Source organism: Festucalex cinctus, chromosome 11, assembly GCF_051991245.1.
Source record: "Festucalex cinctus isolate MCC-2025b chromosome 11, RoL_Fcin_1.0, whole genome shotgun sequence".
Lineage (NCBI taxonomy): Eukaryota > Metazoa > Chordata > Actinopteri > Syngnathiformes > Syngnathidae > Festucalex > Festucalex cinctus.
In genome coordinates, this window is record NC_135421.1 from 24,281,750 (window position 1) to 24,306,913 (window position 25,164).

At 40.5% G+C, this 25,164-nt stretch overlaps 2 protein-coding genes and 2 long non-coding RNA genes across 9 annotated transcripts in view; 1 reads left to right on the forward strand and 3 right to left on the reverse strand.

Moving 5' to 3' along the window:
• The first annotated feature begins 2,179 nt into the window (after positions 1-2,179).
• nfe2l2a (nfe2 like bZIP transcription factor 2a) lies at positions 2,180-9,341 on the forward strand. The gene is made up of 5 exons (XM_077535836.1): positions 2,180-2,436; positions 5,363-5,629; positions 6,126-6,218; positions 6,293-6,490; positions 7,782-9,341. Exons 1-5 carry the CDS (start codon positions 2,398-2,400, stop codon positions 8,979-8,981), a joined length of 1,797 nt encoding a protein of 598 aa, XP_077391962.1. The 5' UTR covers positions 2,180-2,397; the 3' UTR covers positions 8,982-9,341.
• On the reverse strand, positions 4,607-6,278 carry LOC144029997 (uncharacterized). Its single transcript, XR_013287163.1, has 2 exons — positions 6,080-6,278; positions 4,607-5,621 (listed from the first exon to the last, which is right to left on the reverse strand). It is a non-coding gene; the product is annotated as an uncharacterized LOC144029997 (long non-coding RNA).
• A 555-nt stretch (positions 9,342-9,896) lies between the features above and the next one.
• hnrnpa3 (heterogeneous nuclear ribonucleoprotein A3) lies at positions 9,897-16,464 on the reverse strand. 5 transcript variants are annotated; one of them, XM_077535838.1, is made up of 11 exons: positions 15,699-16,254; positions 15,164-15,286; positions 14,881-15,027; positions 14,589-14,799; positions 14,414-14,503; positions 14,258-14,323; positions 13,509-13,550; positions 13,294-13,425; positions 12,820-12,933; positions 12,679-12,745; positions 9,897-11,689 (listed from the first exon to the last, which is right to left on the reverse strand). In XM_077535838.1, the coding sequence occupies exons 1-10, from the start codon at positions 15,762-15,764 to the stop codon at positions 12,690-12,692; spliced, it is 1,047 nt and encodes a 348-aa protein (XP_077391964.1). In that variant the 5' UTR covers positions 15,765-16,254; the 3' UTR covers positions 9,897-11,689; positions 12,679-12,689. The 5 variants fall into 5 exon arrangements, with proteins under 5 accessions (XP_077391964.1, XP_077391965.1, XP_077391963.1 ...); XM_077535839.1 differs by lacking the exons at positions 9,897-11,689; positions 15,699-16,254 and adding exons at positions 11,696-12,576; positions 16,306-16,464; XM_077535837.1 differs by lacking the exon at positions 9,897-11,689 and adding an exon at positions 11,696-12,576 and having other exon boundaries at positions 15,699-16,252.
• Positions 16,465-21,241: 4,777 nt separating this feature from the next.
• Positions 21,242-25,164, reverse strand: part of LOC144030727 (uncharacterized) — a 76,914-nt gene continuing 72,991 nt past the window's right edge. For both annotated transcript variants that reach the window (XR_013287342.1, XR_013287341.1), the window contains 3 exons: positions 25,074-25,152; positions 23,440-23,531; positions 21,242-21,938 (listed from right to left, as the gene is read on the reverse strand). This is a non-coding gene — a long non-coding RNA (uncharacterized LOC144030727). The remainder of the gene's footprint in view (positions 21,939-23,439; positions 23,532-25,073; positions 25,153-25,164) is intronic.

The window sequence follows — 25,164 nt, forward strand, 5'->3', positions numbered from 1 at the left end:
GACCTTGACGGGATGAACAGTGTGGGAGAATACTCGCTCTTTGTTCGCATCAGTGACTATGACAATTGTACGTTACTTAGCTGTAATTACTTGCAGTTAGCTTGCTAGCTATGGCTCATTTTGTGGCATTTTGCCTTGGGTGCCACAAATTTACAGAAAAGCTCAATGTTGTTATTTTAATTCCCAAGTGTTATGTGACGTAGTACATTATAATGCTGTTGGATGAGTCAATTGCCAGTCTGCGGCGTCCTCAAGCTCGTTAGCCCGCTTGCTAGCTGATGGCTGACACGTACCTCTCGTTTTGGCGTGGAAAAAGCTCCGCGACTACTCGATGGGATCCAGCCGTGTGAATATATTATCACAGCTCAAACATAATAGAAGTATCTGAAAACTGAGAGAAAAGGCTTGCTTTTTCATGATGTTGAAGCCTTATTTTATATAGCCTACTTTTTTTTTGGTAACTTTTGACAAGAATTTGACAAGCTTGTTAACAACACTCTTCTCTGCGGTGTGTCAACTTTATTTTATTTTCACTTTACACAAACTTTAAACACAAAAAATGAACAGGTGTGTCACTTGTGAAACTGTTGTGTTTACATGGTATATTTACTCAGTTACATATTTTAATTAAAATATTGTATTTGACAGAGAAGTACAGTATGAATGCCATGCGTATTTTTGTTAAGAAACACCACTTTTAGTCTGTTCCGTTGAGCTATATTCCACTTTCTACTTTTATTTTTAGCTATCACTAGCTATTACTGCTTGCTCAATCTATTTGTTTTGGTTCATCAGAGACTAACCCTGTCAGGTGACACTGTTTCACCAATCTGATGTAACCACTAGCGACGTCTGACTCCATTTCACCAAGTGAGCAGAGCCAGGCAGTCATCTGACAGTACACGCCGTGGTCTCTGCGGCCCCACACAGAAGCCGTTTTCAAATTGAGTAATTTACGTAAAACATGGCAGAAATAACAGAGCAAACAACAGCGTACGACTCAGTCAGAAGAGGCATAATGCCATGGCCTTGTGTTTACATGACAGAATATGGAAAGAACAGCGCTGTCATCTTACACCTAAAAATGTCCACATTTCAGCCTACAAGAACCTCACTTTGAACAATGTACCCGTAATCTTTGCCTGGTAATACAACTTATTGTGGCAAAATTGCATACATATTTTTTGTCGTTTTACTAAGGTTTTATTTATTGTTTTAACTAAGAGATACTTCAAGGAGCACATTCCTTTATTTTTGTCTATTTGATGTTACTCAGTACTTGAGTAGCTGTAATAATACTAAGTAACAGACGCCAAAAGTGTTTACTGGGACATTTGCATTTCAGTCGCCGGCATGTGTCTGTACAAGGCAAAATGCCTGCCCGATAAAAGCAGGTGGATTTTTCTGCTTAATTCATATTCCACTAACGCAATATTAATCAGAAGAATACTGTGGGGTGCATAAAACATTATTGTAAAGAACATTTTTGACTAGACTTCCTCTTTAATTAAGGAATAATTTGGAGGACTAATTTTTACTTTTACTTGAGTCAGAGTCTGAAATAACATTACTCTTATTGAAGTAATTTTTGGCTCTAACCACTGTTGATCCATTGTGGTCTCATTTCAGCTCTGTTAGAGACCAGCGAGTTGTGCAAACAGTAAGGAAACACAACACTGAACAGTTGGATGTGCAAGTGTACATGTGCATTCAAGGGTTCAGAGGTCACACTTTTCACCTGCAAATGTTCTAGTCCAATTTAGGTTCATCCTGGAAATTCATCCAAAAGCACGAGCTAACTTTTTGTGAGTAGGGTATTTTATGATAAGACATTGAGCATAAATTAAACTTTTTTTTTTTTTTTAATTTTTTTTATGTCTTTTATGGGTTTTGGTAGAGGCTCTGGAGAGCTCAGTATCATCGACCAGCAAGGGGCGCTGTGAAACAACCAACAACCCTGTGACGCACTCAACTCAACTCCACAGTATGTTTATTTGTTTATTTTAATATCCACAACTGTTTTATAACTACACGTAAAATTATTTATAATAAACGTCATAACGTGTCAAATCTCGCATTCCCCAGACGAGTGTGGCACAAGTATGATCCAGCACACAGCGAGTTAAAGGAGCGAGCTCATGCCGCTCCTCACGCCTCGTGGACCGGCGAGGAGGGGCGAAGGGGGGCGGGTGACAACCGGGAAGCAGCAACTCGGTAGGCAGGGCCACACGTTCTCGTGATGTTGGTTGGATAAGAGGAAGCAATATTTTCTCCACTATTCAGACACACAGACGGACTATCTCCTGGCCCTTTTTTGAACCGGGCGAACGAGGAAAGTATAGATTTTTTTTTTTTTTTTTAAGGCGTCTTTTAACGCAAGGGACAATACAAGCGTCCATGATGATGGAAATGGAGGTGATGCATTCCGGACAACAGGTAAATAAGATGACGTGTGAATGACAGCCGAGCTGTAATGTCTTTTTAAAAATATGTTTCCGCCTTACTAATATGACAACCGAGTATCTTAATGCAACACGATTTTCCAGTTTTAGAGGAGTGTACGTACGCTTACCCTTCGCTATCCTGCATGTCATTAAGTTGTGACGTATTTTCTTAAACTCATTGGAATTCAATTGGTTTTGTGTATAAAATGACATGTGGCTTGGTCGAAACGAGCTGACATAGTCTAAGTAGAAAAGCAGCGTGTTGTTTTCCTCAATATTCCTCTCAAGAGCATGTGATCGCCAATCAGATCTGATAGGGTAGAGAGGGGGAACCAGTTACAACCAGCCCTAACTCATCTTATTGCACCGCTTCTTCTTCATCTATTAAACAAACTATAATACTAATAATTAATAATAATAATAATAATAATAATAATAATAATGATAATACAAATACACAGCGTTGAAGACGGTGTCACAAGGCCCGGAAGGAAACCCCCAACGTTCTGGATAATTCCTGGACACGTTCATATAAATAAGACGGTGGATTTCGCTTGAGCCAAACATGTTTGAACATGCCCAAATGGACTTGACCTTCAGTGGCCATAGCATTAGGTACACGACCCCTTGAGAGCTGTGTCAGTGCACATAATAAAGCGGTCCTTGATTTACGACAACATACATTTCTAGGTTACGAACGACGCACAAAGAATTTCTTTACGCGGCAGCTTAAGAATACGCCGTATACATAAACACCATGGCCTAGAAGTGTTTATCATACGAATATTTACTGCGTGTGTGTGTATATATATATATATATATATGCGTCGTTAGATTTCATTTGCCGCGTGAGCGTATGTTTCGACTTACGTACGTGACTGACTTATGTAGCACCGTCGGAACAAAACTGCGTCGTAAACTGAGGACAGGATGCAAAGTAATGCTCTTCTGAAACTGCCAGAGGTATTCATTCATCAATATTGTAAGTATTTATGTATGTATGTATGTACACACACGTAATATAACTTTACAATATATCTACACATATAAAACGCATCTAGATATATACAGTTAGACAAACATGTATGTGAGGGAAGCTATCATTATTGTGAATTAGTAATGGTGGTCTTCCGAAATCAATGAGGAACAGTGGGGCCACTCAGTACTGTTCCGGAACATGTGTGTTCCATCATGAGTGGTCAAGGGGGTATGTCGGCTGACTGATATATGATAAAAGGAGAGCGCCCCCTTCTTTTTTTTTCCCCCCTAGAGTTCAATGAACAACACACATGCGCAGTCTTCTCAACTCTCACCCACTTTTGACAGTCCCGTGTGTGACTTGCTCTCATGGTGTATCTGTAATGGTTTAAAAACATTTACAACAGCATAGTGCTTGTCTAAAAGGAAGGCATGCAGTTAAGCGTGTTGTATACAAGTGCTCATTGTTTGGCAGCCAGGACAGGGAAATGCGTTCTTAATTAATGGACTAGTTTCCTTGTTCTGGGGCCATTGAAGGTCTGGTGACGGTAAACCGTTGTTTAAAGTCGTTAATATGATTTGTGATGAGGTAATAGGAGGCAGGCAGAGTGTCTGGAACAGAAATTGTGTTTTGACGTCCCACACCGACATTTTGAGCATGTTGCCCAAAATGGGGATGTCTGGTCAGCTCTCCTGTTGGGGGCCCATGTGAATGTCAAATCTTATAATGTAACCTCTGATGCAATACAGCAGCAACGAGCGGGCCCACTGAAATGAATCATTATCTACTCTTTGGTTCAGCGTTGGGCCCCTTCCTTGAGAGCAATGCATGAAAAAGCCATATGAATTATGTCTGCTCATACAAGTCACATGCTTTAAACACTTCCATGCATGTTGGGTTGATGAAACATTCTGGGAGCTTGTGAAATGGTTTCCTTCTGTAAATAAGTCCTGGTTATTAACTCAAGAAGGGAGCAGTGGGGATTTATTTTAGAATGTACTTGTTTAAAAAGGCACATCCATTTGAGCTTTTAGTGCTTTCCAGCAGCTTAAACATTCAACATGGCCAAAATACAAATTTATGTTTATGTATTATTGAGTAAAGATGAATTGTAAATGCTTATATTCAGTAAACCAAAAAAAACAAAAAAAACATGCTATATTCCTTAACTAAAGCAGACATCTATAGACAAGTGACTTTTTAATTACAGTGTAACACGAAGTTAAAAAAAAAAAAAAACTGTCCCAAGAAACGCTAAATAATTGAAATTGAACAAATACAAAAACTTAGCATTTTTACATGCAGGTTCACCCAAATCAAAATGACAATTCTCAGTTGTGTTGCAATCAGTTTCATTTCTGCTCAGATGGGGATCGTCACATGGCCTTTTGAAGTAGAAGAAAGTTGCAAATGAATTTTAATATTAGTCTTTCACAGATTTGTAAGAATACACACATTTATATTAGCTGTCTTTAGTTAATACTACAATATGTGTGTAAATATTTGTTATTAGAGGGAATAATGGTCCCAGAACTCAATGCTAATACTATATTAGCTTGTCTATCAGATTTCCCATTCACTGCTAGCATTAGCGCTAGCAATGTTTCTAAAACATTTAAGTATGTTTTGTATTTAAATATATAGGAAGTGAAATTATTTTTGTTGCGTTTAGTTTTTACCAAAAGTTTCTAGTTTCTACTGTCAACATTTAAGTCGGGACCAATTCCCACCTTTACATAACAGGAGTATCAAGTGAGGACTTTAGTTTATGTGGTGTCAACTGGCGACAAGAAAGAAGTCCATCCATTATTCATCCCGTACTGTTAATGGCGGCGTTGTCAGCCAAGGTACAGGGTGTGGCAGGTGCAGTCACGTCCACCCCAGCCTAGCTTCATCCGTCCAATCCTAACATGGCGGCGGCTTTTTTTTTTTTTCCCAGGACACGGACCTGATCGACATTCTGTGGAGGCAGGACATCGATCTGGGGGCCCGGCGCGAGGTCTTCGACTACAGTCACCGTCAGAAGGAGCACGAGCTCCAGAGGCAGCAGGAGCTGGCGGAGGAGAAGCGGCTGCACCTCCTCCGCGAGCAGGAGAAGGCTCTGCTGGCACAGCTGCAGCTGGACGAGGAGACGGGCGAGTACGTGCCGCGGCCTCCGCCCAGCGACCCGCTGCGGTCGGCCACCACGCCCCTGGAGGCTGCACAGGTACCCGCACGTGAACGTTATTGTGCTCTTTCTCTTCAAAGGCTCCGGCCTCGTGGTTGCTAGGCTACCGCCACGCATCATTAGCTAGCCAAAGGTGGCCCTGTAGTTTTGTCTTGTAATTTACAGACTTCTATACAATATTCTGTAGGACTTTGGCTTTTAAGTTTATGAAATCAGTTTTCCCTATTGAAATGACCATCTTTTTATGTCTGAATGGAATATTACTGAGGAATTTACACCTAACAACTTTTTGACCAACCTCCTCCATCCTCGCTATGGTCATTTGCATACCAAAAGTGATACCGTTTCCGGTGGTGGGGTGTGCCTCCAACTCGGAGCAGAAATAGTTGTATCACAATCACAATATTGAGGAAAAAATACATCGCAATTACATTATTCTTCAAAATCGTAAATGACGGTACCCCTGGGCACCTCCTAAAATGTTTGTACCTGCTTGCTGGCACATAACAGCATGTCCATCAACCTCTATTTGCAGGATGTCAGCTTCTCACAGCAGAGTGCCGAGCCGTTGTCGTTTGATGAATGCTTGCAGCTCATCGCAGAGACGTTTCCCCTTGAAGAAAATGAGGTAAGAAGCGCCTAACCACAACTCTAACACATTGTTGATGTTGAACGTTCATAACCGCTCGGTTTACCTCTCAGGATGCGTCCGTTTGCCTGGACTCGAGTGCCGCCTCTGTAGCCAGCAACAGCAGCAGCGTTGCCATGATGTCCCCTGAGCAGCCATCTTTGGCCCCGCTTACGCTTTCACCAGATCCCCTGACTGCATCCCAGCCGCAGGAGATGTTTCTGGATATTGAGCAAGCCTGGATGGAGCTGCTGTCACTTCCTGAGCTGCAGGTACCAACTGCGCAATTAACTAGTCGCTCTTGGGCACAGGCCAAATGCACAAATGCTCACGTAGCTCCGGTTTAATTACTCAACTTTTGGCAAGCTTTCAACGCTGGCAGTGAAACAGTAGCAGTGTGGCAATTTTTAAAGTTTTTCTCTTTGGGAGCTGTTTGTAACAGCTCGAGGTAATGGGCGAGGCTCGAGTTTCATAGCAGTCGCTTGTACTGACAGGATCTTGACGAGTCCCTCCCTTGCTGCGTCTTGGTGATAATGCTGGAGCCACCTTGCTAGCCTAGTAAGGAAGGGGTATCAAGGCAATTACATAAATCAGCAAAAACGGTTTTACATTGGAGGCACGTGAGAAAGTGTACTGCCAAATTTAGCCGAGCACATTGTTGAAACAATCTGGCAGAATACAAATTAACTTGTACCTATAAATATAAACAAACAAAATAATGTTTTAAAATAGGTCAGAGTGTTGTTTGGGAAAAAAAAATTCTTCTGTAGACTATCACTCTCCTTGTTTTTAATTAGTCAATTAGTTGCTGGGCGTGCCACAAATTGTGCCGAGAAACTATGACGCAAGTTGAGTATTAATAGCAAAGTATTATGTCTGCCAAAAATATTCCATTCACTCGAGCTGTAAGGGGACAAACAGTATGTACATGAAAGATCACATCTCATTAAATAGAATGATTAAACATGGGGTCACACAGAGGTCCATATTGGGACCACTTATTTATATTCAATGACTGTTAATTCTTTGAAAGTGTTCCACCAAGTTTTGTTTACAGATGACATGACAAGTCTCTCTTTGGCCCACGAGACCCCATTAGAACTGAACCGAATTACAAACAATAAATTGACAAATGGTAAATGTAACCAACTCTTTACAAGTTTGTTTGTTTTTTTGTTCTTGCCCAAAACAAAATTATGTCAAACATAAACATATTGAAGTGATGACCAGACAAACTTGCAAGTAAACTCTTAATATACTTTTGGGAATAAACCAAAAAAAAATTCTCTTATAAGAAAAAACTATGCGAGCATCTTTCTTTTGCCCAACCTCCGACACACCTTTTACAAATCACGTCCTATCTTGAAGAAAAATATAAAAACGGAATTATAGACTAGATACTAACTAATTGAAATCGAAGCTAGCTTACTCGCACTATGTATCAATATGGTGGCCTTTCAAGGTAAAAAATGTCTCGGATTTTAAGTGATTCTACTGTGTCACACAGCAAAAACATTGGCATTTGAGTTGCTGCTGATTTATTTTTCCCTTTTTTTTTTGCAGTGTCTGAGCCAGCAATTAGACGGCACAGTAGAGACGGTGGCCTATCCTCTTCCAAACAGCACCGAAGCACAAGATCCAAACTACTCCTTTTACTCAATGTCCAGTCCAGTCCAAGAGAAAAACAATTTAAATATCTGTCCGACGGGTTTTATGAATACATTTGAAGGCTCAGTTCCCAACGTAAGCCCAGCACGCAACGGGAACCAAATCAAGCCAGAAGTTCCCCAGTTAAACACTCATTTCAACCTTAACAGCTTCTGTGACACGTTTTACCCTGACACGATGCTGGAGGAGAGCAGCAGTCAACAGGAGCTCGAGGGAAACGAACGCAACATCTTGTCCGATGTCCAAAACTTGTACAGCCTCTCCCCCGGTGACACATTTGAGCGGGGCAGACATAGTGTGTCCGCAGAAGTGCCCGATTTAGACTCCGGACTCTCAAGTCCTCACGCTTGCTCGCCTGGGAAATCAATGTACGGAGACGAGGGTTTTGACGGCAGCGATTCCGACATGGAGGAGATGGACCAGAACCCCGGCAGTGCAAAATCCGACTACTCCGAGATGTTCTCGTTAAACTTTCAACCCGATGACAACCAGCGAGCGTTTCCTCTGTCCACATTAGCGGGTCAGCATCAAACCCAGCATGATGAGACCAAACAAGGAACGACGGATCCGGCCGAGGACAACGGCCACAGCGCCTCGCCTTTCACTAAAGACAAACGCAAAAGAAGATCGGATTTGCGTCTCTCCAGAGACGAGCAGAGGGCCAAGGCCCTCAAGATCCCCTTCGGTATCGACATGATCATCAACCTGCCCGTCGACGACTACAACGAGCTCATCTCCAAGAACCAACTTAACGAGGCCCAGCTGGCCCTCATCCGGGACATCCGCCGCCGCGGCAAGAACAAAGTGGCGGCCCAGAATTGTCGCAAACGCAAGATGGAGAACATCGTGGGGCTGGAGAACGATCTCGACTCACTGAAGGAGGAGAAAGAACGTCAGCTGGGCGAGAAGTCCCGCAACGTGAGCAGCCTGAGAGAGATGAAGAGGAAGCTGAACAGCCTCTACCTGGAGGTGTTCAGCATGCTGAGGGACGAGGACGGCAACGCCATCTCCCCGGCCGACTTCTCGCTGCAGCAGTCGACCGAAGGCAGCGTCTTCCTCGTTCCTCGCACTAAAAAGACTTTGATCAAGAGCTAAAAACGGCACTGAGCTTTCTCGTAAAAGGTACTGCAGTCATGTAGTCAAGTCGCACTATGCAACGACTTTCAGCTTTAAGCATTAGTAACTCTGCAGAACTATTGTATAGTTTTTGCTTCTTATTCTTGTATGTTGTAATATTTTGATATTTTATCGCTTTTGTACTTTTCCTTCTTATTCTACAAGATTTGTAAAAAGGTATGGCATCTGACATTACAACTGTTACTGTACGTGTAAATATTCATACTGTATAGATATTGTTTCTGTATGCTAACTAAATGAAAGATTTTTTTTTAACTATTAGAACCTTTGATTTGCTGTGCAGGTTCTTAAGCTTTTCAATAAACCACCCTAAAGCTATACAGCCTATATATTTCTTTTTTCCATGAAAGCAGAGCATTGTAAAGTTGCATCACAGCCTGAAACAGATTGATGCCAGATGGATATAAACTCTGAGGCGCCATTATATAACTCACCACGTTTAGGGTACTTCTGGACTTGGCAGGCTCACATTCCGCAAATAAATGTAACTTGGAACAGATACCACAAGTGTTTATCGGGTATTAACCAATTTCCCAATCAGCTCCCCGAGATTTACAGCACTGTTTGAACAGTTACCTAAATCTTTTAATACGGATATCTTGCGTCGTTTAATTACACCCGATGCATTTGTGTTGCACAACAAAGGGCACAATTGTTCATGCATGACACTTTTACAATGATCTGATTGGGCCTGCATTCTCAACACGCAAGCACTATTTATCTGCCTTGCACTTTCACACACAAACATTACCCTTGAACCGCCAAGCCCACATGTTTGTGTGTGTGAAAGTGACAGGTAAAAACCGTGTCACAAATTTACTTTTGAAAAATACGTGTAAACATCTTAACATAAAAACAAATAGAAACACGTAATCCATGAAAAATATATTTATTCCAGCCCAAGTCATATACATATAAATCGCATTGAATGTTACTAGCAGTGACACACCCTCCTTTGTGTCATCTATAGTGTACCTTTTCTTACACTATACACTTAGACTGACATTTTATACAGCATTCACACTGTCAATAGACAACATCTGTTTATTTTCAAGAGCCAATCAGGTCTTTAAAAAATAAAATAAACAAATGCAAGGCCCAGCAGGAAACTTAAGTTTTGATACGTCAATGCTGGGCCCTGTCAATTACCCCAGGCCTGCTTCACATTGTGTATTAAATTATACCCTGTGCAGACAAGGCTGAATTTAGCAGTGCCATAAAATGACTGCTTGTGTCAATGATAATTAGCTTGGAAGTTTCTACTGTCAACACAAAGTAGCTTCGTTGAAAAACTACCTCACCTTAGAACCACAGCTTCTTGCTCCGACGCCACGCTACTATGCTAGCTAGTCATGTTCAAAATTTGGAAATGTCACAAAGTTCTGCCTCTCTTTTGTGACGCAATTCAAAATGACCAAGCTATGCCTGCTGTTCAAGCTTTGTTGTGGGCCAGTATTAGACTCTGACTATGCTAACCGTGAGCAAAAATACTGCTATGGTTACACCATATTGTAATTGCAGCCATAAAACTTATTTTGAAATGTTTGGGTAGCGTATTTCAGTGATTTTTTTTATTTTATTCTGTCCCCCAGGAAAATCAGTATGTCATACAACAATTAAAGTAATCATTTCCCTGAAAATGAGTACTTACTGCTGCTCTTCCCCAGCTTGTGAAATGATCTGATTTCGAAATGATTTTAGCATGCCAGTTAGCTGCCACTATAGCCAATCTGTGGTATTTATTTCACCAATTGTCACCACGATAACTGTTGTTGCTGGTTGCAAATGGACATATTAAAAGAATGTTATATCAGGAATTATCGGCGCCAGTATTTTGACGAATATCAGCACTGCTTTATATATATATATATATATATATATTAAAAAAAAAAAAAAATCTGACGGCCAATAATATATTGTAACATGGCACTTTTGTTGTGGGGGGGGGAGCAATTATTTTGAAATTTTGGTAAACATTCTAATTCGCTGTAGAAAACAATCAGGAGCTGTTTACATGACCCCGGGAGCTACCTTAACTTTTTAGTATAATTATAGAATAAATCTATTTAAAAAAAAAATAATAAAAAAAAAAAAAAAAGAATTGGGCAAAATTTGTTCATTTGATATAGGGTATGCTGGGGTTGTTATCAGCAGCCAGGGAGGACAAAAATCGTTTATTTGACTAAAGAAATTGAAAATGTGAAGGGTATGGGCCGTCACTTTATCGGTGCTGACAGAAAAACAAAAGGGCTAGTGGGTTAGCCTATACATCTGGTCTATAGCTTGTTTTTTGTTTTTTAAACTGCAGTATATTTTGAAACCATAAACTGGACCATGCTTATTTGTGTGTTTAGACAGGGACCACACACGGTCATAGTTGTAATTCATAATAGTTTGGTATATAGCACAAGATTTAGATGTTAAGGGATCTTATATTTTACCATTCCTGATGTGTTGCTTTTTAATCATTTTGGCGTTATCGTTTTGGCAAGTACTGGTGATTGTGCAGACAACTCATGAAGGTCACAGTGGAACAATATTAGACATCAGTATTACCTTGGTTAAAAAAAAAGCATCCTTGGATATTTGGGAAAAAAAAAAAATCTTACCCATCCAGACCTTTCCATGTTACCGCATCTTTACAGATTTTCCGCGTCTTTCCACATCTGCAAATCAAGCAAAGTGGTTACTCTTACCTGCTCGCTCTTGCTCAAGTCAGCTCTTTGTGAAATATTCCCTTTTCAAGTCTGACACCTATTGTATTTAGTGGGTAAACTGACTGAACAGGAAGCAACCCCCACACCCCAACATGTCCATTCGCTAGCTGGCTTTGGGAAGGTTTAGCTAGCCTTGACTCTGCGAGCCTCCTCCGTGCCGGCGTTGCGCTCGTCCTCCCCTCTCTCTCTCACAATGCTGACTGGTCCACTGTGCTGGCTGGCGCTGGCTGAAGACGTGCTGTGCTGTCTGACCGTCATCTGCAATCCTCCACACTAGCGATGCTGCAGGCACTCGGGGCTCCTCTAATGACTACTGTGGATGACCTATAGGCTAACCCTCGTCGCCTCGACCGTAATTGCGTACATCATGCAGGCAACACAATCTCACATCACTTCAACTACACCGTTTTTTTTTGTTTGTTTTTTGTTTTGTTTTTATTCGGACTTTGCACAAACTAGAATTCCCTGAAATCTAATCCAAACACTTCATGTTTTCACATACAATAATTAAAACACACTTAACTCTCCTAAGGAACTAGGGTAAAGGACAAAAACCAGGTTATTCTAAGCCAAGTAAAAATGAAAAATAAACGATATAAACAACGGGCTTTCGGTTATAAAAAGAAAAATCTCTCAACCGCCGTCACAACACCCAAACTTGAAACGCACAGAGGGGAACAGTGACTTTGCAGGCAAAACATCTATCATAAGGTATGTATGTGATGTGTCTTGATTTGAATGTACAGTCCTTCTTCCATAAACAGTCTGACTCGTGTGCTCCTCTAATGCCTCAAAGTAACCTGCAGCTTTCCTGACAATTCCTTAAGAACTGAAGCCTGTTGAATGGATACAGGATAGAACAAAGTTATTCTGCACTTGCATGGGCTTACTCTGTACGCTTGCTACAAGGGTCGATGTGAAAGCCAATCCAAACTTACCAATGCAATGTTTAAAAGCGCCGTGAGCTGTAGCCGCCACTGCCGCCGCCTCCACCGCCATAGCCGCCTGAGAATGAAATACAAGAATATAAATGTGGATTACATGCTGATGCTGTTTTTACTCGGGAGAGGATGACTCACCTCCGTATGGTCCACTGGAGTTTCTGCCACCAAAATTGTTTCCCTTCATGGGACCGTAGTTGGACTGATGGCTGCCGTAGTTACAATCATTGTAATTTCCACCACCGCCGTAGCCTGACAATGAATACTGAGTTTAATTTCATTTAAGATAACATTGCCGTTTTTCTCTCAGCTACAGTGGAACCTCTGTCGTATAATTTCAGTATAAAGATAGTACTGAACAGATATTTTGCTAATTGCCATTCAGCGCCGTTACTATTATTGTCTTACTTCAGTCGTGTATTTGACTCCATCTCTTTGCGATGCTTGACAAGGAGCAGGAATGAATCCAAATGTAGTGCTGTTAGCTCCTCCCACTAGCTGCCAATTGATTGGTTGCCAAATAGTCAATGTTTAAAAAAAAAAAAAAAAAGAGGGTGGACTTTAAGAGGTTCCACTGTCTGAGGTCTTTCCGCAGATAATGAAAGACATTACCTCCACCATTACCTCGGTAACCTCCATCACAGCCGCCACCAAATCCACCACCCTGATTACCATAGCCTCCCCCTCCATAGTTCCCTCGTCCTCCATAACCTCCTCCTCCGCCACCATAATTACCACCAGGACCTAAAAAAAAAAAAGGTGACAAAACACAACAGGATAATTAATGCCTGTTTAGACCAAGAACCTAACTTGAAACGACTACTCACCATCAAAATCCTCATAACCACCTCGTCCACCACCGTAGTTATCTGGGGAAACAAAAGGGTGTATATATATATTTTTTTTAATCAAAGATACAATGATGATGTTCAGGATTTTGTGTATATATTTTTTTTTTTTTTTGCTCAAACCAAAGCAAAACACAAAAAAAGTAGTGTGGTATGTTGATGCCAAGATACTATATTGAATTGAGTTGGAGAGCTTCAGATATCCTAAAGTACTGCTTTGAAACCATCTTGTGGCATCTATAGGCTATTAAAAACCTCTTTTTAAGGAGTGTCAATTACTCGTGGATTTTCACGATTCATAAAAAGTGGTAGAAACGTATTCATCAACTGATTGCGCTTGAATTACACTGTCAATGTGTTACGCATCCGCAAATACTCAAGTCGTACTTTGTTGTGTCTTCTAGTCATGCGGCTGTTTGCTGAGTTGTCCCCCCCCCGGAAACCCATACAGTGCCCCGTTTGGGGCTTTCCCCCCCTCCCCTTCCTTATGTTTCATCTAAGAAAATTGGAACGTCTTATGGCGACCCGTCAGGCTTCCCGTTCTGTCTCCCTCTGTGGGTCATTATTTTTTATGCCTCTTGGACAGGGTGTAATTAATTACTGGTAAGTACATTTCGTTGCTCTGTGCCTGTGAGAATATATTTGATTCCACTGAATTCATTATGCACCTCCATTAGTGTCAATATAATAAAATTACATAGGCTACGTGTACTACAAAGACTACACACCTCTACCATAGTTGCCACCACCTCCATAACTACTTCTGCCCATGAAGTTACCACCGCCACTCCTTCCTGAAATGGAGACAATGGTGAAATTCAAGTCAGCAAACAGTATATGCACCACAGAAATGTATTATCTCGTGTAATCAAATGCATGCTTACCCCTGTTATTGGACACGACATTCATTTCTTGCTTTGAGAGGGCTTTCCTGACTTCACAGTTGTGGGCGTTTATGGTGTGGTATTTCTGAGCTTCAGGGCAAAATGAAGGACAGAAACAATTGGCACTTTGACAACATTCTTTAAAAGGTCTGACGGCTAGCAAATAATCACATACCGACAATTTTGTCGACAGTGTCATGATCATCAAAGGTGACAAAGCAAAAGCCTCTTTTCTTGCCCGTAGAGCGTTCCTCCATGATCTCGATGGATTCAATCTTGCCATATTTCTTGAAATAATCTCGGATGTGGTATTCTTCGGTATCCTCCTTGATACCACCCACAAAGATCTTCTTCACCGTCAGATGAGCGCCTGGTTTGTTCGAGTCCTGAAGCAAGAGGGATGACCACAATCATGGCATGCTATGACTATATGTGTCACGTGTGCGCATGCCATGCAGTTTGGGTACCTCTCTGGACACGGCCCTCTTGGGCTCAACAACTCGGCCATCGACTTTGTGAGGTCTTGCTTTCATGGCGTCATCGACCTCCAACATGGAGGAGTAGGTCACAAAGCCGAAGCCTCTTGACCGCTTGCTACCAGGATCTTTCATGACCTGTGGGAACAACACCATTCTGTGATAAAATACAATGACTAACTATTGTCAGTGGCAATTCATTTAAGAAATAACATTTTTTTTTTTGCCCTTATAATGGTAATTAAGTTCCACATGGCAACATTTACAAACATACCACACAGTCTGTCAGTGTTCCCCATTGCTCAAAATGGGCCCGTAAACTCTCCTCTGTGGTTTCGAAGCTCAGGCCACCAATAAAGAGCTTCCTGAGCTGCTCTGGTTCTTTACAGTCATGGTCCTGCACATTTAACACAAGTATGATGGCGATGAAAAACACTTACTACAAAAATAACTCAGAGTTCACAACATGATGCACAAAAGATTCAATTAAGGGGTTGGGGGGGAAAAAAACTCAACAAATTTGAAAGAAAAAAAAATGCTATACAAATAACCGTGAATTGTGAAATGCGACATAGTGGGGGATTACTGTATAGACTTTAAATGATGTTTAATTAAAAATCATTTACTTTTTTCTGGCCACCATTTCCTTGTTGACCTCATTCCTTCCCTCAGAGTTCCTTTATATTATCACATTCATTATTTCAATCTTTCCTTTGCTGAAACCTACCTTCCTTTCCTTCAGACCTGCTTTTAATTAATGCATACATCTTTTCTTCCTGCACTTAAACCTGCTTTTCTGCCTTCCTTACCTCCCTTCCTTCCACCTGAGACCTGCTTTTTTCTTCTGTCCTTCCTTTCCCCTTTATAATTTGCATCCTTCCTGACTTTGCTTCCAACTAGTTTTCTGCCTTCCTTCGGTACCTGTCTAAAACTACTATATCATTCACTGCCTTTGCTCTTGATTCAAAATAATTTGCAGTTATTAGCGGTATCGTCACAAAAAAAGTTCAATTTTAGAAGGACGTACAAGTACCTAGCCTATGTTAGAGGCTTGTCGCTTCTAAAATACGCTTGCACACGACCTGACTTCAACAAAACCTTTAGATATCAAATTAGTAATTTAACAAAATAACAAATCTATCTTCGAGGTACCGTCTCAACCGGCGCAAGTTTAAAACGGTTAATTTACAAAACTGCGGAGCTGTCACAGCGACGTGCTGGCTACGTGCTACCGCTAGCTCACATGCTAATGCTAACCATACGGCGAGCTTTGAAAACGCGAACTACAAAGGACAAAGAGGCCACGTCAGATCTGTGATCGTGTAAAAGCGCCATGATGACGCAATCGCCTCACGCAACCATATTAATAACTAGGGGAAAGGGTAAAAAAAAAAAAAAAATACATAGAATCCCAACCTCCATTTTGATGTCCAAGTCGAGACAGAGACTGTCACGTGACAAAGTCTACCCGCTTGCGTCATCGAACGTTCTAGACGGTTCCTTGTCGACACGGAACCGAAAACAGTATGAGACTCGTGTGTTTATAATAATATTAAATTCAATAATAGTTTCGTTTTATAGCGAAAGATTTGTGAAATGGCACATTTCGTGTTTGCTGCGCAGACAATAAAATGAAATAGCAAATATCGTGTGCCATCTAGTGGTTGAAGATAGAAGACAGGTGATGGTGGTGGTTTACTTGCCAGAAAAAAAAAAGAAAAGAAAAAAGTTTTAAAATGTGCACTCAATGTGTCAAGATTAGGTATACACTTTAAATTGTTGTAATTTATAACATTTATTAAGCACAGTTTAATCTCGTAAATTAAAAGTTGGGTTTCAAAATGGGGTCCTAGGGGCTCAGGGATGTAGGTTAGGGTTTCAAATCAGGGTTAGGGTTATTTTTTTAATTATATATATTTTTTTATAACCGTATTTATTTATTTATGCTTGGCCGTTTTGATCCTTCATTTCAAAGTAGAGTTTGAAGTCATGTGCAGGTTTATTGGACTTGTGGGAAGTCCTTAAGATGGTGGTGATCCTTCCTTGAATTCCTTCTTTCATCATTCCTTCAGTTCTTCATCCTTGTTTCTTCCTTCCCGTTTTTCCTCCTGTCCTCCCTTCATCCTTCCTTTAATGCATATTTGTATCCTTACTTCCTGCCTTCCTTTCATACCATCCTTGTTTTCATTCCTTGGATCCTCTCGCCCTAGATTATTTTTTTTTTCTTCCTGTTGTCATTCTTAGCTCTCTTCCTGTAATACATCCTTATTACCTTAATCTTTCCTCCCACACTCTCTAACATGCACTTTTTTGGAATCTGGGAGGAAGGCCTTAGCCTGGATTAGAACCCCCAACCTCTACAAATTCAGCTAACCATTATATATAACAGTATTTTAAGTAAATAAATAAATAAAAATCATGAAAAGGAAAACGTACTGCAAAGACATTTTTGTCCATGCCCCCTGCTTCTTTTATGGTACAACTAGAAAACGATGTGATGTGATGATTTGGTGCAATAAATACATATTTGTAATTGCTATTTGTGATTGGGTAAACATGACAGAGTGTTCGCTTCCTAGATATTTTGATAAGGACGTGTATGATCTATTAGCCAGATGCTACGAAGCCTGCTTGAGCCTAACCAGCACGTCCGAATATATGACTGCTTTATGGCTCAGACAATACTTGTCATTAACTTTATTGTCCTCGGTGAGGAAAATACAACCCCAATAAAAAAAGACTAATGCTGTTCTGACGCTGTTAACGTTAAGTATTTATAATCGTTCCAAATGCGGACATGGCTTTTGTTTTGACCTGTCTCTGTTACAGCAGTTATAATGTAGCTATAGAAGATGAAAGATAGTGGAGAGAAAAGTAGCAAATCATCACCTTGTACGTTGTAACTGGAGGATGGGAATAATGATGGATTCATTTAATTTAGTCTATACTGCAGAAATAATTGTTGATTCAACTTTGGAGTGATCAAGACAAAATAAAGACATCTTAAGTCCAAGCAAGAAAGCACCCTTGTGGAAAATAGAACTTCTCCAAACTCATTTATTTATTTCAGCTTGTTATGAGGCTTAATATTGATCCATCAAGTGAATTTTGAACAATCAGTTAAATGATTCCTACCACTAGTGTTACCCGCCCTGTCAAGCCATTTGTGATCATTATCTCTGAAAAAAAGTGCCACATACATAAGTACATCTACATTATCCTCACTACAGATAAACGTTGGATTTTGTTTTCTTGCCAAGCATTTCAGTACAGTATACCCAAACCAAATGTGCGTTTGATGAATGTACTTGCTTTAGTGCTCGTGTCATACCATATAAATAAACCTGATGTATTAGTGTTGGTCTGTATCTATCATAAACTAACAGGGCAGGTATGTTAGTTTTTCACATCGACAATAGAACTTCTAAACTTACGATCATCAGCACGGAGTGCAGTGAGCCTGATGAATAATGTCCGAATATAAAGCCCCATTTGTAATTTTTGTGCAGGACCGTTTGAAAGATGCGGCCTTCTTAAACCGAGATATATATGAGGCGCCAGTTCTGTTGTGTGTCATTTTACAACTATTCATCACAGCAACATTAGTCCAAGATGTAATGGTATTGAACAATTCATTAGCTTAAAATAAGTAGTAAAAAAGAATACAAATGAATATTTCATGGCTATCATTAAAAGGTCTTAACAATCCGTTCTTGCTTATAAAGCTTTGTGTAATAAAGCAATCCATTGAATCACACGCGGGAGGAGGCAATGGCATCCTTGTGTGGACTAAAATGCTGCACTTAAAAGCCGTATTAAATAATTCATATTGCTTTATAGCCATTTTACACCTGCAAATTATGGTGAGCTGTATATCTGGGCGTAAGCAGGGGCTATGGAGTGACACGTCAGCAAAAATAACGTGTACAATAAATCTTCAGACAAGTGTGTGTGCGTGAGTATGCATGTGTGTCAGATGACATGATGCAAGTCAGCTTACTTTAGTCTTGGGTCAAATGCAATTAGATAAAAACTATGAGGCACTCTATCAGCCCAAAATATCTTTCCTCTCACGCACAACAAAAAATTAATTAATTCTCTGGTGTAATAACCTTATTTATTGATTGATTGAATTATTTTTTCATTTTATTATTTGTTCTTATCTAATTTCCCAAAGAGAGCCATCCCAAAGGGATCAATAAAGTCAAGTCTAAGTCTTTAAAAAAAATAAAAAAATAAAAAAATAAAATAAAATAAAAACCTCGCATGTGAGACTTTAGGTTATATTTATTTATTTTTTTAGCTCAGGAATGAAAATGGAAACCATCTAAAATGCTGATAGGCTCTGCCATGCAATAAACCGGGAATAAACTGTACTTAGAGATTCAATTCCAATTAATATGTATTGCACATGTTATATTAAAAAAAAAAAAAAAAGAATGAAACCAGCTGGGATAGGCTCCAGCACCCCCGCGACCCTTGTGAGGAATAAGCGGTTCAGAAAATGAATGAATTAGATGCAACTAAACTGCACTGCAATTAAGCAGTCATTATTTCACAAACCACCAGAGGGAGCCCGCGTACCATAACACTTTGTGAATCACTCATTTAACATGTGCTGTAGTGCTGTGCTGTTAACTGCTTCCTTTCCACTGCATTGCTGCTTTGACTTTCTGTCTGTGTCATCGAAACTACTCTTAAAGTATTCATTTTAATTTTAAATATAAGTTCTAATCTATCTATCTATCTATCTATCTATCTATCTATCTATCGTATACTCATACATGAAAAGCAAACACGCAGTGCGCATAAAAAATGTTCAGGATGTCAATCTAAAAAGCGCCAACATTGATTTTGTTACACTCCACTAGATGGCAGCATGGTCCACGAAAAGGCAAAGCTTTGTCCTCTCTCGTCACAGCATGCAGATGCGAGACTTTGTTGCCAGACAAGAAATGGTTATTTTCCCCCTGTGATGACATGTCTGGTAGTCATCTCAAATTTTCATTATATTTGTTGGTTCCCATTATCGTGCCATGATAGGGAACACTTTCTTCTAATGAGAAAACAGTTGTTGAATGGCAATTTTCATTAGAAGTTCACCATCTATTTATTTCTGTTGATATTGTATTCTACTGTATTTTGTTGACCTTGTCCTGATGAGGCACAAACTTGGCTTCACATGCACATCAGGGAGAACCTGCAGTAGATAAGCTGTGTTTTGGCCAGACGGACATACGCACATGGAAACTGTGAGGAAATGGACATCCAGAAGAGGGAAACCAAGCAGTCCATTTAGATACTGTCTACACCTTTTCACATGCAAGTACAAAGCCGGTCTCACACATCGGTGTTGACTACAATCGCTCCCCGAGGAATTCAGGGAAAGAACAATTCCTTGCATCTGTTTCCTGTTCACTTGCATGGAGGAAACTGGGTATAAATCACAGCAAATATAAATAGAATCAGCATTCAATTTACAGGAGATTGGTGCAGCCTTGCGTTTTTTTTTGTTTTTTTTTTTCTGTGAAACTGATATGTGCATATTTGCATTCAACAGAGGATGCATAAAATAAATGAGATGTCTCAGGTGTTGGCGGCACTTTCGACTTACAGCATCACCTAGCATCACCTAAGCATTGTTTTTAAAACCACTGCACGTGTGTACTGACACAAACATCGCATAGACAGCTGTAAATATTTCATTTAAATTGGAAATATTCAGATTATACACACACTAATGATATTTCCTTTAATTGATTTTCCACAAAAATGCCTTTTTATTGCTAATAAATGTCAAGTTTTACCTCATGGGGAGAAAAAAAAAGTAAAACATTGGTTCAACACATTCTGCAACATATTTATGATTTATATAACTTCTTTCTGGATAGATGATGATTGAATCTCTTCGCTTGGACTCGTTTGTTTTGCAGCTTCCCCTAAGAGACTCCAGTATATTCGTATTATCACTCATAAATCCACAGACATTGATGCACCTACTTTGTATGTTAATATTGACTGATTCTTTTAAAGCTGATACATGAAGGAGTGCTTGACATAGCATATTGACATTGTCAGCCAAGGCTGGACAAATCTCTTTTGAATGAGCCAGGGGTCAGGATTTATCTTTTTCTCTTGTGAATCGACAGAAAATCGCCTGTTTTGTCGATTCTATTTCCATCCGGTGAAGGAATTTGGTGTATTTGTGATGTGATCTTTGGCTGTGAATTCTAAACTTCATCCAGCCAATGACCTTGCCCGTCTTGCTTTGTGTAAGTGTAAACTGGCAAGAGGGGAGCCGGTGCTTGGAAACAATCCAATGCATCAGCCTATTGATGAGGCGCAGATAGTGTGCGGTAATAAAAACCTTTATTTACAGCTCCGACACAGGGCCGCTAATTGACTGCCTGGAGGAAAACAAATGTGGGGACTCGCCGTTCTCGCACGTCCAGTGATAATAACCAGTATGTTGTTGTTATCAGTGCACATCAGTCAGTCATGTGACCATCACACAATTGCTTACCTTTTCTTCACAATGTCTAGTGACATTAGACATGAAACTGGCAAAAAAAAAAAAAAAAAAAAAAAAACCTGGCCCATGAAAGCATTACCTCAGTGTGAAGGATTTCCTGTCGTACCCGCCGTTACGTCTCTCCCAGTGTGAATGCCGTTTATTGTCATGTGTGCACCTCCAAGGCTGTTGTGAGCGTCCTGCCCCTCCCCTCCCGGGTGAGAAAAAAAAAAAAAAGGGGGAGTGGGACAGATGTGGGAGACAGAGGTGGGGCAGGGGGATCTCATCCTGCCACTAATTTTTGTGTACAGACAACAAATGAGCACAAAAGTGCTGCTTTCACAGTTTTCCCGCCGCCCCGACGGTTGAGATCCCCGGCCGAATGAGACAAAGGGATGGCGGGATGATGAAGTCCCAAGCAGCGCTGGGCAGGTGTTTCATTCGTCTCTGGGGGGGGTCTGGGAATACACCTGCCCACTACAAAGCCGGCGTGATGGATCGAAAAGGCAGAGACTGACTCAGCACTTAAAAGAACTACCTGGGATTAGAGCAGAGAGGACCTGATTGAAGCACACTGTCATCCCGAAAACAATAACACACATTCATCTTTCCTATCGGGCATGGTGATCATGCTGCTGATGTACGGAGGATGGCACAGCCAAAATTCTTGCAGACATATTACTTACTGATGCCAGTTAGGTCGTGTTTATAGCATTTCAACCACAACACTCCACTAATGACCAGTAGTGTGCCGTGCATTTTGTACCTGTGCTTTCTGAAGGGACTTTCCAGACTTAATGTAGATGTAGAATAAATCTTAAAATTTTACTACTGATTATATAAATCAGTGAATGATTTAGGTCCTTCCTGAATACAATAAAGAAATGCTAATTGAATGTAAACACAGTCGCGCTCTGAGATCTGTAGACTCGGGTTAATGGGGTATATGCCACGGAAGAGGCGGGACTGTTTTTGCATATCAGCTTTGGTTTTGGTTCGGTTTGCGACATGTGGGCTCCGTCAAAATATTTGTGCTTCCAACTTTGTGCCCCTCAGTTGCGCGTTTGCAACCCGGAACCAAACTCATGTGCAAAATCACGGAAGTACCGCCTCTTCCGTGGCATATACCCCATTAGTAGATCACAGAGTTAAAAGCAAAGATGGTGAAGCAGTATTTACCTGTTATGCTGCAATGTTGTTTTTTTTGCCCCTTAGTTCCATGATTAAGGTACTTTCTTTTTTCTTTGCCTTCTTTGACTCTTTTGTAAATGTATTTCAAAGTCACTGTATGTTTTATTTTGCTTCTTTGCTTTTGAATGTATACATGTTTTGGTTGTGAATGACTTTAAATGTTTTCAATTGTGTGGAGTACGTAGAGATGCCATTTGTATGACATGCAACTTGCAAATGTGTCACGTAAATCACCTGGAGTCGTTCAGAAAAAATATCTGTAAGACAACTATGGATGTAACGATACCAGCAATATCGTGATATCGTGATATTAAAACTGCCACAATATCGTCATCGTCATGTTCATGATATTTAAAAGCTACACATCTATTAAAAAAGTCAGGTTGATTTCCATTTTTGCAGTTATAGCACCCTCTGGTGGCTAGTTTTTTGGTGCAGTTTAAATTTTTTTTTAGGTATGTTTTGGCCCTTCTATGTTTAACATACACTAATTGTCAGATGAAGGGGATTGTAAAATGTTTTAAAGCGAGTCAATGAGTGGAGGAACTCAATGTGGGCTTGCATTAGCGAGTAAGTGCCTCAATATTCAGTGTTATTAGAGATTGAAGGTAGTTTATATGTATTGCTGTTATGTACTAAAGCACAATATTGTGTTGTTGTTGTTTTTGTTGTTGTTTTTTTTAGTGTGAGCTCTTTTTTTATTTTTTTATTTTTTATTTTTACCTTTTTTAAATATCGCCAATCTCCCCACAATATTGTGATAAATATCGTATCATGATATTTGGACATCATTACATCCCTAATGACAACATGACAAAAATCTCAAATATTTAAATAAAATGACTCACCAGAGTTCCGGATTACTCAAACCTGGCTTGCTTTGATCAACCAGTTACAGGATAGAGAAATGATGATGTCATCAAGAGCCGCCATTCCCGCCCTGAGAGGAAGAATTTGAAATCTGACTGGTTAAATAGAAACAGAACCATTGCTTGTGTAGTTGAAATAAAAACATTGACCAGCACTACAGAATCTGAATTCCATGGAGAGATTAGACTGACGTGGCAACAGGTAGAGGATGAAGTCTGATTGGACAAAAATTATGTAAATCACATCCACTTTATGAGGAGCATCCTCTTCTTAAAAGATAACAATGCACATTTTAATCAATGTTTATTATTGTGGTTGTTGTTTACAGTAAAGTAAAACTGAATGGCACCAAACTAACAGCTGCTTCTTATGTTTTGACCCCTTTTATTTGTATCTAATACAGCTCTTATTGCTACATCAGTATTATTTTGAATTAGTTCAGTTAAAGCAGAATAACCGTCGAGTGTGCGTGGTCCCTTGAGTCAGTGACTAATGTTTTATAATAGCCAGTGTCGGCAGGGGTCATTTTACAAGTGGACCCCGACAAAATCTCGATGGGCTTTTCACACAGCGACCGTAGTAGAAATATTATTACTATCAATTCATTTGCCTTCATTTTTTGAGTATATTGTACAATTGTTTTGCTGTATGTGCAGTCCATGTAAATAACATGACATACATTCAGAAAAAATGTGTTTTTGATAAAACACGCAAGATGAGTATTACATGAAAAAACTGAATATATTGTCAAATGAGCTGCTGAGCTTAAGGCTCAACACAGAGACAAATTTAAATTTGTTCCGCACTTTTAAAAATATGGCTGGGTGCACTTTCATCTGCTGGAGGCATCTCAATATCTGAATGAACTTTGTTGCAGCCACGCAGCGTGCCTTTCCTTATCTTGTCCTGTTGTGCTTATCAGGCCCGTGTACTCGCTCGGTTCTGTAATGAGCGTCACGCCTGCACCTTTCCCCATGTGGACGGGCCCCCACACCCGTTCGCGCACGCATACAATGAGCGGCTAGCGATGCTTGCGTGCGTAATGTTCCACTCGCACACCTGTGCGTCACCCTCCATATGTGCCCACCGCATGCATGAATGCGAGTGCGAGCGCCGCTCGAACGTGGAACCCCCCCCCCGTTTGGGGCGGCAATGACAGATTTAAAGGATGTTGTGGATTTGAGAGGGTGGGTGGTAGAGGATACGCGTGACATGTAGCATGCGGCGGTGGCGTGGAGTGATGGCATCCTCTATTTAATGAGCAAAGCCCGATGGTTACACGCAGCTGTAAATCTGCCTGCTATCACTCGAATACAGGAAGCATTATCTAATAAGTGAAACTAGGACGGCTAATTTCAATAGAGGCCGATACCTCCCACTGAGATGCGGAAGGCAACCCTTGTAGAAAGTGGAGCGCAAACATTTATTGACTTTAAAGGTAGCATTTGATGATTTGATTGTAATGTGGCAGAAAAAAAAAAGACGTATCCCAGATGTCTGGGGCTAAAAGTGTAAAGCATGTTTGCTCTCTTTCTGGCCTGTCCTCTCAGCCTTGATTTGTAGAGTGTTGGTGTCAAAGGGGACTACTTTGTAGATGCTGTGCTCTGCTTACCTGTTTCCCCACAGAAAGGGCAGTAAATGTCACTCCATGACACTCTCTGGACTGTCTCACTCGGACCATTACAAGGTTGCTGGGGTGGAGG

Coding starts and splice junctions, on each gene's coding strand:
- nfe2l2a (XM_077535836.1), top strand. CDS start 2,398: ATGATGATGGAAATGGAGGTGATGCATTCCGGACAACAG. Junction 5,630..6,125: donor CGCCCCTGGAGGCTGCACAG/GTACCCGCACGT, acceptor CTCTATTTGCAG/GATGTCAGCTTCTCACAGCA. Junction 6,491..7,781: donor TGTCACTTCCTGAGCTGCAG/GTACCAACTGCG, acceptor TTTTTTTTGCAG/TGTCTGAGCCAGCAATTAGA.
- hnrnpa3 (XM_077535838.1), bottom strand. CDS start 15,764: ATGCAAATTATAAAGGGGAAAGGAAGGACAGAAGAAAAAAGCAGGTCT. Junction 14,504..14,588: donor CACTGTCGACAAAATTGTCG/GTATGTGATTAT, acceptor TTTGCCCTGAAG/CTCAGAAATACCACACCATA. Junction 13,426..13,508: donor TGGTTATGAGGATTTTGATG/GTGAGTAGTCGT, acceptor TTTTTTTTTTAG/GTCCTGGTGGTAATTATGGT.